This window comes from Psittacula echo (genome assembly GCF_963264785.1).
Source record: "Psittacula echo genome assembly, chromosome: 1".
NCBI classification, from domain to species: domain Eukaryota; kingdom Metazoa; phylum Chordata; class Aves; order Psittaciformes; family Psittacidae; genus Psittacula; species Psittacula echo.
In genome coordinates this window covers 107,240,237-107,256,271 of record NC_137735.1, presented here as the reverse complement: position 1 = coordinate 107,256,271, position 16,035 = coordinate 107,240,237, and the positions used below count along the sequence as shown (strand labels likewise).

General features: G+C 38.9%; 1 protein-coding gene across 1 annotated transcript in view; it reads left to right on the top strand.

Moving 5' to 3' along the window:
- Positions 1-13,323, top strand: part of SULT4A1 (sulfotransferase family 4A member 1) — a gene marked incomplete at both ends in the record, with an annotated part of 31,024 nt that extends 17,701 nt beyond the window's left edge. Inside the window, 6 exons of the mRNA XM_080639203.1 lie at positions 1,023-1,153; positions 2,590-2,670; positions 2,797-2,923; positions 6,273-6,367; positions 7,807-7,945; positions 13,211-13,323. Coding sequence (XP_080495329.1) covers positions 1,023-1,153; positions 2,590-2,670; positions 2,797-2,923; positions 6,273-6,367; positions 7,807-7,945; positions 13,211-13,323 — 686 coding nt within the window. The remainder of the gene's footprint in view (positions 1-1,022; positions 1,154-2,589; positions 2,671-2,796; positions 2,924-6,272; positions 6,368-7,806; positions 7,946-13,210) is intronic.
- Positions 13,324-16,035: the final 2,712 nt, after the last annotated feature.

The window sequence follows — 16,035 nt, the reverse complement described above, 5'->3', positions numbered from 1 at the left end:
ATATGAATTAACTAGTGAGTGTTGCACTTACAAGTTACTTTCAAGTTAAAATGGGGATTAAAGGCATGATCTGAGAGTTTTCAGCTCATCTTTCCAAGGGCATGGGATGTTGAAGTGGGCTTGAGCTTTGTAAAGAGTTCTGGAACAATTACTTGTTCTGTTAGACAAAATGAGAGAAAGAATACATTCCAGTCTCATTTTCCTTATTGCTCACAACTCCTGAATAATTGGTCTATTTACCACAGTATCCAGAATGTCCCATGCCTGTGTGACTTGTCATCTAAACTGGGGGTCCCTTCCCTGCTAGCTCGCTTTGTTCTCCCCTCATTCTGTTCCTCCATCTCGCCAAAAGCCTGAGCTTTTCTCTTCATAAGCCTCTGTCAAGTATTGCTGAACCTTTGTTTGCCTGTTTTGAGGATTTCCTGCCTGCCTGAAGGTAATTTGAAATGGTTTTTCTGTTCGAACTTATATTTGGAATACCTATTAGTTTTTCAAAGAGCAGTCATTAGGAGTGTAGTATCTAATGGTTGCTTTGTAAATGTCCTCAGAGGTATAAATAGACTCTTTTAACATTGCATAACAATTGCCACAATTTAGAATAGAGGACACCATCAGTCTCCCAGTACGGCTACTAATGCATTTTGTGAACTTGGATGATCTCTGTCTGCATCATTTTTTTATTTCTAAAATGGAAACAGTATTTTGCCAACCTAACATTCACAGGGGAAAAAAAATTACCTTTTTTGTTTTTTTAAATGCTTTGTAATTCACAGGTTAAATGATTTGGAGACAGAAACAGAGCAAAATTATTTTTGAAGAAAAATCTCAGGTCTTCTATGTGAAAGGAGATCTCCATGCATTTAAAATAAACTAAGGGACATACTACATTAAAACCGTAGTTACAGATGTAGTTCACAACAGACTGTTAAGGACGAAAGTTACCATTATTACTATGTCTAGTCTCCCTTCATATGTTTCTGTTTAGATAAGAACTGTAATTCAATCTGTTCTCTTTCATGCAGGCACAGGCTTGCTACAAGAAGTGGTATATCTAGTGAGTCAGGGAGCTGATCCAGATGAGATTGGACTAATGAATATAGATGAACAACTTCCAGTCCTAGAGTACCCTCAGCCTGGTCTGGACATCATCAAGGTACAATTTATTGCAAAGAAAGTCTTTCAGCATTTGAGTATCTTTTTCCTCTGTTCCATGTTTATCACTTCATTTCATCCTGCGTTGTCCTTTTCATCACTGGACTTGCAGAGTTTGTTGGAATGATTCCACATATTACTAGGTTATTTTAAAATTGCTTTTGTTAAGTTTTGTTATACTGTAATGCTTTAGAAGTTTCTCCATGTCCTAAATATCTTGGCAGTGGGTTTTCTGAATAGAAGTTCTAGGCCTCCCTTGCTTAGGCAAATAGAAGCTGCCCAAATGAGGCAAATTTTCTTTAATTCCTTGCCAGAATTTGCAAAAGAGTAACTACAGATACAGAGATCTATGGATCTATAGACTCACTGCTCTGAATTTACACATGTAAATTCCCGGAGTCCCAGGATTTGTAGATCTACAGACTGTACGTGTAGTTTGAGGAGTTTGAAACACTCTGCGTGAAATGACTCTCACACTATTAAGAATCACTCAGAGACTAATGCCATGGCATGTAAGTGTGATCTTTTCACTGCTGCAGCTACTAATGATACAGGTATATCTTGGAATGAGTAGGCAAAGTATGGGACTCCATCCTGTAATGGCTATAGTGCTTGTTGAACTGAGCTAGCTAAGTCTGGCACAGATAGATTTTTAGCTGCTTCTGGTCAATGACAACTGTGGCATCAGCCTTTTTTAGGCTGAGGGTATTTAGGGGTCAGAGATTGCTTTTCTTTTCATCTCTGTGACATCTAGTCCAATGAGACCTTAATGCTACGTTGATGCAAGTAAGTGGTGGCAATAGTGAGAGGTTTAGTTTCAGATTATGCATTGTTATCTATTCAATGTGCTAGCAACTTGATCCAGTATGGATTTATGCAGGTTTTAACTACTAGAAGATGATTTGTGTCATAAGATGATTTTATTTCAAATTATAGAAAAATGCTCTGAAAGATGTTCACAAATTCAGATAAACATTTGGATTGTCTGGGCCTACTTCTGAAGATCAGTAAATTGCAAAAGTAAAATTTTGAAATTAAGAAGTTAGAGGTAGGGTTTTGAGAGCTTCTGATATTTTTCAAGGAATTTTAGTAGAAGTATCACTGGAAACAAAGTTAATTTCCTACTAAGAATCTTCAACTATGACACGCTCTTCCTGAGAAGGACCTACAAATGGAAGTATTTTGAAAACAAAAGGGGGGGAGAAAACCCCCAAACCAACAAAAAACCTCAACGCATTATGTGGCCCTTCAATATTAAAAAAACAGATGTAATTTCCTGACCTAATTTCTAGTCCCTGACCCCTATTAATTTAAGAAGTGAATCTGTGTATGAGACTCACTATAGTAAAAGACTTCAAGCATCATAGTTCAGGACAGCTCAGGATGTGCCAAAACCTAATGCATGGTAAGAAATGTTTCTGTCTGCTTGTATTTTAGGAACTGACGTCTCCTCGCCTTATAAAAAGCCACCTGCCATATCGGTTTTTGCCTTCAGACCTCCATAATGGCAATTCAAAGGTAAAAATGAAATTAGGTCATACTTGTTTAACTATTTTGGCAACAGTTGTTGAAATGCTATGGGAAACAGGGTTGGAGGGGAAAAGCTTTCAATAAGATGGGTTTTTTTTTTTTCCCCTATCATAGGTAATATACATGGCTCGCAACCCCAAAGACCTGGTGGTGTCTTATTACCAGTTTCACCGCTCCCTAAGGACCATGAGCTACAGAGGAACGTTTCAGGAGTTCTGCAGAAGGTTTATGAATGACAAGTGTAAGGAGCTGTTATCTCTGCACATGCTGTTACACATTTATTTTCATCTCTGCATTCCTTCTGCAAGTACAGAAATGAACTGGATAAAGGTGCATTTGTTTTGCCTACACAGCCAGGAGGTTGCTACAGATAGTGCTACATGGACTTAGATTTGTCCATGCAAAATGTGACCATACCTTGTAAATAATTGCCTTACAACATTTGACCCCATGGGCTAAGCAGTGTGCTACTTAGCTCAGGTAGAATTCTGATCCACTCTTCTAAAATTCAGTTTGCAAGGTACCAGGTACCTTGTGAAAAGTGGTGAATACTTCCAGCATCATTTGATTTCAGTTGTACCTTATTGTTAGCTACTTCTCAGGAGTCCTTGTGATCCTCAAGGCTTCCTTTAATACTTCATCCAAAATCTCAGTGTTTGTCCCGTGTAAGATACCAGTTAACACACAAAAATGCATGAGATTGCTGTGAAGTACATTAGTAAGTTGAAGTGAGCCCCTGTAAGAAGGCAGTTGCAGTCTGCTGCTGTCTGACAAATACACCTCTATAATAAGAGTATGCTAACCTGCTCTACAGCAACTCATCAGCTGCTCACCCAGTAACTCCTTTGAGCAAGGACTGTTTCATGATGCACCCACCCACTGTGTTCCCACTCAGGCTGCACTGTCTTAAGGAGCTCCACAGCACTAGCTCAGTAAATTTACAGGGAGGGCAAGCCCTGTGTTCTCACATAACTGGCTGCCACTGGGCTTTTTGCCAATGGATTGCCACACTTTCTAGCTAGGAATAGAAAAAAATAATTACTGCCTTCTGTTTCCCTACAGAATCTTCTCTATGATATCTTAATGTGACACTAAGAATTCACTGGGTACCTTGTGCTCTGAGGGCAGGATCTCCTCTAGATCCACTGCAGTGAACTTCCCCTCAGCCTGGAATTTGGAGGAGTTGATGCTAAAAGAGCTGTATGACACTAAAGGGAAGACTGTATAATACTAAAGGGAAGAAAAAAGTAAAAGCCTATCAGTGGAGGTTTTTAACAGGCCTTAAAAACCTTTTCTACTTTCTGCAAGTTTGTGCAGGGTGGATAAATGTTCTTCCATTCCATCTCACCTTCAGCTTTTATTTTTACGTTCCCTGAGAATGGAATGTTTGTCTGAAGCCCATGATCAGGAACTTCTAGACTGGAGACATGAAGGATGCATTAGAAGGTCTTCTAAGATAAGAGAAAGGTTCTGTACTCTTTTTGATGTAAGTGTCCCAGGAGTTATTTATATCTTCATCTTGTAGCAGTTAGCTGGTTTATCACAACCTCCCAGAGTCAATGAAACATCACAGTGTGTTCTGTCTCCATAATTGTGCAAATGGAGTGTTTTGCATTTAGCTCATGTTTGCACCTCATGGAAGCAGTAGAGCAGCAAAAAAAAACCCAAAGCAAACAACCAGACCTTCATAAGAAGTCCAAATATTGCTAGATGGAGAAGCACTGAGCCCAAATGACACAATCCCACTCTTTTTACCCCTCCTGATAACTGACAACCGTGAAACAAATTCAGTGCATGTTAACTATCTTGTTTGAAAACATGAGTTGGATAGGGATTAGTCTTAAATGTCCTAGTTCTTTCCTATTATCCTCAAAAGCTTAAGGGAGTTTCTTATATAAAGCATAGTTAAACTCTACTAACATAATCTTGAGGGAGATTCTTGCATTGTACCACTAACAACAGCTAGGAACACCTTTTGCTTGACTAATGTGTTAGCTTCATGCATGAATTTCTTTAGGGGTGTATGGAATGGGAATGACAAAATGGAATTTTTCCAGTACCTTTATAAAAATTGAAAATTATTCAGCTGATTGAAATAATTTTCCTGTGAAACTGACCTTTTTGTCCATTGAAAATATTCCAGTTACCAAAATTAAACAGGTTTTTTTTTTTTAAGGATAAAAGGTGACTTCAAAATACAAACCTAAAAAGTTTAATATTTTTCTATAGCTGCTTTGCTGAAAATATAAACTGTGCCAAAAAATATTGGGAAAGAATGTGAAAAACTGCTCACCATATTTGCTTAGCTCCTGTCTTAATTATCTGAAGTACTTTGGGGGAATTTATCACAGTTAACAAAGAAATATACAAGATTCATTTCTCTTTGGGTTGTCTTTCTGGTAATATTTGCAGCAAAAAGGAATTCTCTTCATAACAAATACCACTGTCTGAACCTCTGCTAGATATACATGAATTGATTAAAATCAGTGCAAATGTGGACTTTATCAGAGAAGTGAAAAACAAAGGAGAAAAGTTTTAGGGGGGTGAGTTAAGGTTTCCAGTAACCACTGCCTCAGCAGTGCTGGGAGCGCAAGTCTTCCTAACATAGCACCTCAGCAACTCTTCAACTCCTAAACTGCACACAGCAAATACGGGGAACTGAAGACAAGCTGCTGGTAGCATGCAGGAAGTAGGAGGCATAAGCTTTTCATCATTGGCAACCCCACATGCTGGGCCTGCTCACATCTTGTGATATGTTGGAAGTACCCCATCATATCACTCTAAAAGCTTTTAGGAGTATTCAGCACCTCATAGGCATCTGGCTGAAGTCTGGATTTATTGTGTAGTTGGGATAAATGATAGCATAGCTGCAGCTGTGTTCTGGCATGTCTACGGAAGTTGTGTGGAAGTGTTCAGAAAATAACAATAGAAGAGACTAGGTCTTAGATTTTAGCTGCGGGGAGGATAGGCTGACACGAAAGATGTAATGATAAATAGAATATTCTGTCAGAACAGCCTATGTTTTTTGGGAATGACCATGAAGCATTTTGTAGGCCTATGTCCTCGATATGTGTTTAATTAAGAAAGGACAATGGTTGTTAACAATTCTTTGTCTGTAATAGAGGATGCTCTGTAGAACTTTCCATGAATGCTGTATCTAGCATTCCTTCTAATTGAAGGAAGCTGCAGTGTGATATGGTAATTGCAGGAATTCACACAGGTTGGAGCCACTCGAAATTTGCCTACTTCAGAGCTATCTGTATGATTTTTGTTTTAGTTCAATTTTGTTCAATAGTCAGGTGTTATTAATACTGAGCTACAAGAGGTCCATCATGAAATATGGTGGCATTTCAGTGGAACGTTTTATCTGTATGGTAAGTTGGTTATTTTGAATATTCCAAACTGAGAAAAACTCTGTTTTAATTAAGTTCCGTGCTGTACATGGCAGTGAGTCAAAACCAGATGCAAAACCAGATGTTCTCCTGGGGCTATGAACCAGTCAGTTTATTTTTCTCCTTTTTTTCCTTTTTGAAGAGGGTTTAATAACAAAAGAATTCATTTTCCTCATGCCAATCATAATGTCTTTATAGTAGGATATGGTTCGTGGTTTGAACATGTGCAAGAGTTTTGGGAACATCACATGGATGCCAATGTACTTTTTCTCAAGTATGAAGACATGCATAAGGTAGGTTAGATGTAGCAAGAAGGTATTTTTATTACATTTAACACCGTAGTGTTTAAAATACATGAAGTACAACTTTATGTCCATATTTGGGCTCCCTAATGTCTGATACCATTTTTAAAGCACTGGCATTCAATAGCTTCTGTGGACTTCCAGCACTTTAATAAACCCAGCATTTACTCAGGAATCTGCCTGAAACCATAGGCACCAAACTGTTCACAGAGAAGGCAGAAATGTATAACTGCTCGGCGCTTGCTATGCTCAGTCCTGGCATTCATTTAAAAGAAACGTCTTGCAGTGTGTGCTGTATCAATGAGGGGAAAAAGTCTATCATTAGTATTTTTCCTATGTATTTGGCATTTATTCTGCTTATTTGGTTGTTGTTACTGTCTTCTGTGAAACAATGTTGAAAACAATTAGAGATGATTGTGTAGTATAAGGTGAACATAATTATTTGGTCCTTACAATATGCTGGCTAATAAATCCACTTGTATTTTTTAATCAGAAATTTAGCAGATATGCTACGTAGAACATGGGTTTTCATTTCCTATTGCAATAATGTATTTTTGAGAATTAATGAAAATACTTCAAAATGTTTATTTGACTGGAAAATTAAAACGGGGAAAACGCAGCTTCTATCTCTAAACTACCGAAAGGCAAGATAAGGATATAACTCAATAAAGCTGGGTATATTATGTCAGTTTTACAGAGCCTTCTGATAGAGTGGGATGCTAAAGGAAGATGTAATACAATCAGAACAATTAAAAAGGTTAAGTAGAATTTATTTCAAACCTGTGGTTTGAATAATGGTATATTCCTAGCCATGCATGCTGGTGGATACTGCTGAAAGCTGGTAGTGTCCCAGTATCTTCCTGCTTCCTGATAAACATTGCTATGTTGCCCTTGCAACTCCAGAAGTCTTACTCATACTGAGGAACCCTGGAGTTATGGATATATAAATTAATGATTGCTTATTCTTGGAGGCCATCTTGCTAGATCCTTTCTACCTGAGTGCAGTTCCAGAAGCTAACAATGAAGTTATTCTAATATTTGTAGTCATTTATTTTTACCCAGATCAAAATCAAAGTAATTTTTATATTCCACCAAAATACACTGGTATTCCAAAGTAATGAGTTAAGGGGGTGGTGGTGTCTGAAGTGGGAACCATCAGAATTACTTCGCAGTTCCCTGGTCTAATATTCAAAAAGACAAGCTTACATGACCATGTTCTTTGCCAACCTGTGTTACCCCAATTACTTTAAATATGTTTATTTTCAGAAAATTGGAAGGTGGCAAAATTTTAAGACAGGGTATTTCTACAATTCTGTATTTCTATTTCTCGCACTCATCAGGATGTAACTTATTTTGAAATATTTAAACTCATTTAAAAAGGTCACTTAAACTATTGTAAAATAAACTACTTTTTAAATACTGTCTTACAGGACCTAGCAACGATGGTTGAGCAACTGGTGAGGTTCTTAGGAGTTTCTTATGACAAAGCACAGTTGGAATCCATGGTGGAACACTGCCATCAACTGATAGACCAGTGCTGTAATGCAGAAGCACTTCCTGTTGGCAGGGGTATGTTTAAAACCCACAATAAAACTCCTATTGTGAAAGTTGCAAGAAGCAACTGACAACTTAGTAACCTCCAGGATGTGTTAAAATGTTGGCAAAATATTGCTATGGAAATGATGGGAGATAACTGACTGTTGGTGCAATTTGGGGGTTTGTTTGTTTTGAAAGAAATTTAGGTAGAAGTGGCTAAAAAGGATGGAAATCCGGGACTGACAGTGTATATTCAACACCATGCAAAACACTACGTTGGAGAGTCTTTGGCCTACTTCAGTGACTTGAGCTGGAAAGACTGCACCGCTCCTTCTGAACTTTGGCATGTCATAGTCCACACAATTTCATATAGTTCATCCAGGCCTTAGCCCTTGCTTTTAAATATATCAGATTTTCTAGAAAAGCAGATAATTCTAATTTGAAGGCATGAAATGACAAAGATCTGTATCTTTCCTTTTTCATGAGCTTTTTTCATTGCTTACTTTAGCTGTTTAAAATGTGTCCAGCTTCTAGATGCTTATTCTCGTGAGGTCTTTCTCTAGGAATCTGAAGTGCCCTTTGATCTGTTGATACATCTATCCTTTGATAATGTTAAGAAATCAAGTCTTCTTGAGCTGTCTTTCTGACAAGCATAAAAGAGTGAACTCAGTTAAGTCTCCCTCAAATTAGTTTCTGTGCAGCACTTAACAGCTCTTTTTAAATATGAGGGAATAATATCAAGATGGTCAGTTCCTGTGTCAGCTTCACATATGCTTTATTCAGACATAAAATCACTTTATTGACTCAGTTACTCCAGTTTTAATTGGAACTTTCTCCCTCTCCCTTGTTTGTCCGTCCCTAGCCATGTTAGCACTTCTTGGTACAGCATCATACATGAAGCATGTTTATCATGACTACGAAGTCGTGAAGACGTCAACTATGAAGTCTTTTCAGAGGAATTGATTTACAGCTTATTGTCCCTTACTGAGGGATATAATGATCTGAATACTTTGAGCTGTAGGAGCCCTTTCCAAACTACCTCTCTGAGCCATCCTTCATGTGCTCTGCAAATTATATTAGCTGTAATTTTTATAATTGTTTTCAAATCTCTGACAAAAATTTAAAGTATTGCCAGTCCTTTGTGACTACCAATTCTGAGTTAGCCAGTTGTTTATGCATTTATTGTGTGTTTTGTCAACATATTTCTATTTAAACCACTAAAATTACTTGCCTTACAAAAGTCTCTTGTATCTTTGTATTCACCTTTAATCAGTCCAACTGTAATCTTACCAACACTCAAGTTTGTTTGAGAGCAAGTTTGCTTTCCCTGGAAAGCAGGTTCACTGGTATTCTGTACTGCCTTTGTGTCTGTCTTGGCAGAGCCTTATGCCAGTTTTCCATTACTCAGCTCAAACTATCATCAGTTATTGACCTTGTATGACTTGTTCTGTTTGCACATTGGCACAAATATTTCAGAATGTCAGACTTGGAAGAAAGCCATTGCTCACACCTCCTCCAGGTGATTTTCACACCTTGTATGGAAAGGCTCTTGGTGCATTCCATAGGGGCTATACACTCTTGTTATTACAGTAGGACCTGGAAACCAGATAGTGGATTCCTGGGAAGGTAACAGAATCATTAGGATTGGAAGTGACCTCTGGAGATCATCCAGTCCAACCCCCCTGCAAGGTATGGCCACCAAGAGCAGGTTACACAGGAACACCTCCGGGCGGGTTTTGAATGTCTCTACGGAGGGAAACTCCGCAACTACTTGGTCAGCCTGTTACAGTGCTCTGCCACCCTCAATGTAGAGAAGTTCTTCCTCATGTTGAGGTGAAACTTCGTGTGTTTTAGTTAATGGCCGTTGCTCCTCACCCTGTTGCTCGTCATCACTGAAAAGAGTCTGGCACCATCCTCCAGGCACCCACCTTTGAGATTGTGATCTGCACTAATGAGATCCCCTCTCAATCTGCTCTTCTCTAGACTAAACAGGCCCACCTGCCACAATGTCTCCTCATAAGAGACGCTCCAGACCGCTGATCATCCTTGTGGTCCTCCACTGGACCCTCTTCAGTAGCTCCTTGTCTTTCTTGTACTGAGGAGCCCAGCACTGGACACAGCACTCCAGATGTGGCATCACCAGGGTCAAGTAGAGGGGGAAGATCAGCTCCCTCAACCTACTGCCACACTCCTCCCAGTGCATCCCAGGATACTATTGTCCCTCCTGGCTGCAAGGGCAGCCATTGGCTCATAGTCAGTTTATCATCCACCAATACTCCCGGGTACCTCTCAGCTGAACTGCTCTCTAGTTCTCTGTCACAACTGGGAGATGGCACCTCTTTTTGCTCCAGTTCATGGTAATGATGAGTTCTTGAAATAAATATATCAAGTTTGCTGGTTTGAGGTAAAATTCCAGTGAAGACAAAGTAGTTTGTAGTTTCACTGAAAGACCTAATATATTCTCTAGAGTTTCTGCTACAGTCTCCACTGTATGGTGTGTTTTCCTGCTTTTAGTTACCTTGCTTTCAACTCATATTCTAACCTCCCCCTACTACTTAAAACAGAAAATTCATCATGTAATGCAACTTGTGTCTTTTGTGAAAACAGACCATCTCATTTGCAGTAGGATTTTAAGGCACATTGCCTAACTGATTTGATTATCAACCCACTTCTCTGCTGCGAAGACAAGATCACAAAATAATGAGTCTGGTAAGACATCCTGAGGGTCTTGAATAAAGTGTTCTATGTCCGTGCAAGATTTTACAGATAACAGAGCCACATTCTCCTCCATTGACTTGCATGTAACACAGACCCCTAGGTTTGTTCCTAACCCCCACGATCTGTGGCGTAGCAGCACAGCTCCATGCTATGCACAGCCCAAATCCCCCTCCTTGTCCAGTGGAAGCCAGGAAGACGGTTGTGAAAGAAAGGTGAGGTTGTAATACAAGAGGACATAGCTGCTGGTGAGACCTCCCACAGGCAGAAAGGTCAGCTTCTGTATCTGCTGGCCAGTTCATCTCCACTCAGATAAACAGGGTAATGCCAACTTTTGCTGCATGCACCATTCTGTACGTGGCATTAGTGTTTGTTGTTCTGTAGGGGAGCCTGCAAACCCCCAGTCAAGGGGCACAGCCTCTTATTTATACTGTCTACAAATCTTCCAAAAAGAAGCCTCCATTTTGTAATAGAGAAGGAAGGGAGCTGCAGCAGTTAGTGTAATATTTTGTCATTTGTTCACTGTGTGCTTTTTATTAAAAATATCCTTATTTTGAATTTCTTTTGTTGGCTGTCTCTGGCTTTTACAATATTTTGTTACTTCAGAATGCAGCTTCATTAACAGTGCTTTGTTCCTTCTCTGTTTATTTCTGTGACAAAGAATGGTGGCAATAACATGACTGCTTAATGTAATTTGTTTCAAGTATTTTTAATTTGTCATTAGTTACATTTACTTTATTATTTTGCTTTATTTTAGTTCTTCATTTTTTTTCTTTTAGCACATTGATCTTTACTCTGAAGATAAGCCTGAGCTGCTGTGAAAGCAGAACAATGATTAGATATATTACTTATATTTGACTCTTATCACATCATAATTTACACAGTTGCATGATTCAAATCATAAACCAGGTGGGTGACTTTTTGACGAGCTATCAATTCATATCGTTAAAAATAAAAAAGATGTTACAAGTAATCCACTGTCTATGTTCTTTATAAAACTTCTCATTTGTCCATGTGTGTTGTTAGGGAGATTCAGAAATAAAAGGCTTCTCTTTCTCAAGCAGAGGAAGAAAATGTTTGATTATCATTATTGAAAGGGAAAAACAAGCTTTTATGTTTCATGCTGTACTTTATGCGATTATAGTTGTCAGAGCAAAACTGAAATCAGTATCAGATGTTTTACGATTGCAAGTGTTTCCTTAAATGTTTGTGGGTTTGGGGTTTTTTTGATGCAGAAGTTGTTTGGTGAAAACAATAAATGATGTGTTTTCAGTCAGTTTCAGGTTCTTTTTGATCTTTGGATCCTGAAAACAAACCAGAACACTTATCATAACCTTCAGAGTTATAGGAAACCCCTGATTTCATAAAATGGCCCTTGCCATACATACATACATAATCATGTTAGTGTGTAATTTGTAGATGCTTCAGACAGTTTTGTCTTTGGACTCAATTATAGAGTTGCTGCGTAAAAGCAATGCTAATTAAATTAAATGGGTATTCTTCTTATGCATCAAATGCATAATTAAGCTCCCTGCATGTATTTTTGTTCTTACTGTTATGATTAAACTCTCTGGTACCACAGTCCCCATTCTCCTTTCATTTATTCCAGTTGAACAAGCCTGAGTCTTTTCTTTATTTATATCCAACATAAATGAGGAGAGAATTGGGCCTCTCAGTCTGGTTACTCCATGGGGTTTATTCACCACCAAGTAACCCCGGCTGACTTTGAGTTAAATAAATTTTGGACTGCAGTGGAGCAGTGATTAAGGAGGCTGCAGCCTCTGCCATCAGGTTGTGTTACTGGTTGGGTTCAGTAGAGTAGAAGAATACTCCATACAAGAAAAAAGTGTTCAGCATCCGTACTGCGTCCACCAAAAGCTTCCTATTCCCTGTGTACAAAATTAAAATTTAAATAGCACAAGCTGTGTGTGTGGCACTTGTTCCCTTCTGTAGGTATAATGTAGGCATTTGTATTTAACAAATGATTCTCTCCATACTGAGAAACAAATTAATCTGTTGAGAAGGTCTTTAAACATAAAATAATAGAAATTAGTAATGATACTACATCTCTTGATAATGAGAATTCAGTAATCAGTTTAACACTCTGTATTCCATGTACTTTTTTGGATAGTTCTCTAACCAGTGTACGCTGAAGGCACAGTCATTTTGAGATATATTCTTGTTAGCTGTTGTATTCATTGATACATTATTATTGTCTGATTGACAGTCATAGTTTGCACTAAAACCAGAAATGCACTTTTAAATGAATACCCAATGCCAAATCCATATTGATTTCTGATTCAGGCTAGAGTAAACTCTCACAAAAATCTGAATTCTTCCTGTATAATACTCAGGTGACGCAGATGCTGAGGTGTATGGTGCTTATTTTATGGCTTTGTAAGGGTTGTAGCAGGGCAGTTGGGTAAGTCAGTGAATAGCCTTAGGTCTTACTGCGCTTTCAATGAAAGCTAAGACTAATTAGCATCTCACAGATGATACCTAGTGCCCCACACAATTAGACTGTAGATGTTTGGTGTCCTTTTTTGTCTGCTCTCTGACTTGTGTTCCTCCTCTCCATTTCAGGACGAGTTGGGCTATGGAAAGACATCTTCACTGTTTCAATGAATGAGAAATTTGATTTAGTTTATAAACAGAAGATGGGAAAATGTGACCTCACGTTTGATTTTTATTTATAAAAAATGCATGCATACGATATCCAAATATAGCTAGAAGTGCTTTATGCATTCATTTATTACCTGCTGGATAAACTACTGTAGCTATTATGTGTAACAGGATTTAAAGGAAGAAAAAGAATCGAAGTAAACCGTATCAGATACAATTATCTTTGATCCTGAACAGCTGTTTATCTTCTAGTATTTTCATCCTTTGTCCACATGCAAGAACTTCCTAGACAATACTAGAATATTCAGCTGTTATGGAATGTATTATATGCGTATAAGGTATGTATCATATATGCAACTAGAATGTACACCTTTTCCGCCCCACATTGATTATTTAATGTGTTTTATAAAAGCTTTTCACTAGAACCTAAATAAATGGCCATAAACCAAATAAAAAATTATTTCAGAGGGAAACAAGTAACAGGCCAAAACTGTATGCTAGAATGATCTCAGGGGTTAATTGTCACATTTATTTTTATAGCAGGTATATCGAGTATAAATAAATCCCATTCCAAAATAGCAACTGATCAAAGTGGGGTTCACGTTAGGTTCTGCACACCCTTATTTGTGTAATTTGAGTAGGTTCTGTGCACTGGCATACTCTGCAGGACAGGCCTTGTTATGAAATATAGCTGTGATTGTCACTGTAATTCCCAAACCCACCTATGCTTTCAAGGATGACATCGCACAGCTGTCTGCCTGACAGATGAATTTCAGTTCCATGCGGAAGGTCAGCAAACAGAAGCTTCTTAAGCCCCCAGCTCTTAATTCAGTCCCTCAAAACGGGGCTTAAAAGCAAGGCTTCTGGTGCAGGTTTTGTCTTCAGTAATCAGTATCTGACCTGTATTGCTTTCCTATGTAGATGTGAATTTCACCCATTAGCTATAGTAAGAGAAGATAAGGTGCTGGATATCTTCTAGTTCCACTAACAGTTAAGGGGACTTTGCACTGTTTACGGTTTGTACTGACCCGAGTGGAATATATGTGCGAGTGTAAGCAGGCAAACAGCAGTACTGAAGGAAGATAGTTTTCAAATATGCCACCAGGTGGGAGTATTGCACAAATTTTCATGCAGAATACAGTTTCAGTAATCGTTAGCCATGACTGCTCTGGATTGTAATCAGGACTCAAGTCTGCTTAATCTTTTTTTATTCTCTATGACAGGTACACAAACAGCCTGAAGCAGGCTGCTATCACTATTAAACTCTCAAGAATTACTTTATTGTTCTGTTAGATAATGACATCTATGCTTTTTAGGTTCTTGACTGCAGGAGGCCCATTTTTGCTAGTCAGATATTCAGGCACGCCAAAAGCCGCGAGGAAGGACTAGCAGACTTAGTGTTTCAGTTCTGTTGGGAAACTGTCAGTTCAGCAACTGGCAAGTGGTGTAGCATGATGTGGCTTGACAGCACTTTTCCTTGTATATTTGTGAGTGAAAATGCTTTCAGTGAAATTTTATTTCTATTTTTATATTTTTAGTACTGTATGAATATTAAGCACTACACATTATACTTCTGTGCGTGCTTGCTTGCTTATTGAATAAAAGATGTGTTCTGTGCATTGTGGTTTGCTCATTTTCTAGACCTCCTACTCAGGCCAGGTAGCCTTTGTACAAGCCATAGATTCTGTTCCCTGCCCAACCTCCTAACTTAAGACAGAAGAACCACAGAAAGACGGCATCAACTGAGATGCAATGAGCTATCTCTGACAGCGGCCCATAATGAATGCCTGTGTGAGACTACAACAGAGAGCACAGGACTCTATGAGCATCTTTGTGTTTAATAGAGCTATTCTTTCCTACCCTTTGAGTGGTGCCTTCTGTACTATCAGGTGAAATACATCTGAGACTCCAAAGTTTGGTCAGTGCTCATTCCCAGATAAGCTATGCTGATACTCTGTCCTTGCATGTCTTGTCCCTGAAAGCATTTCATTCTTTCTTAACATCCATAGGTAGTAAGCACCTTCCTATTTCGACAACCTGAACTTTCAGGACTCAGCCAAATGTCACCATGACTCTATACAAATGCACCCCTTGGCCAGATGCCCCAAATTGCCTCTGGAGAGAATGCATCATTGATCCAAATGCACTGCCAATCAAGAAGCAAAAGTACCAGAAAACCAACAGAATGATTCTTTTCTTCTCTCAGCATTCAAATTTGTTAAGCTGCTTCTGCTGAGGTAACTGCTGCAGAGTTAGTGCGCTAGCGAGATTTATCATAGTTATGCAGCTGGTAGCCCAATAAGTGATACAAATCTGCAAGACACAGGGAGGATTTGGAGGCTTCATTGCAATGATAATTCAGATCACCAACAGGCATCCTCCTTTCCTGTAAAGAACTGAGTACCCTTTGAACCAACCCTGGTTGGTTCAAACCAGCCATCACTGGCCATATATCTTCATGGAAATACCAAATATGCGTCTTCACTGGGGTCATGGTTTAAGCTCAGCCGATAATTCAGAACCACGCAGCTACTCTCTCACTTCCCCTCTTTTCCCCCACCCTCGTCCTCAGAGGGATGGGGAGGAAAATCAAAAGAATGTAACTCCCATGGGTTGAGATAAGAGCAGCCCAGTAACTAAGGTATAACACAAACCACTGCTGCCACCACCAATAATAATAATGATAAGGGAAATAACAAGGGGAGAGAATACAACTGCTCACCACCCGCTGACCGATACCCAGCCTGACCCAAGCAGCGATGTAGCCCTTCCAGGTAACTGCCCCC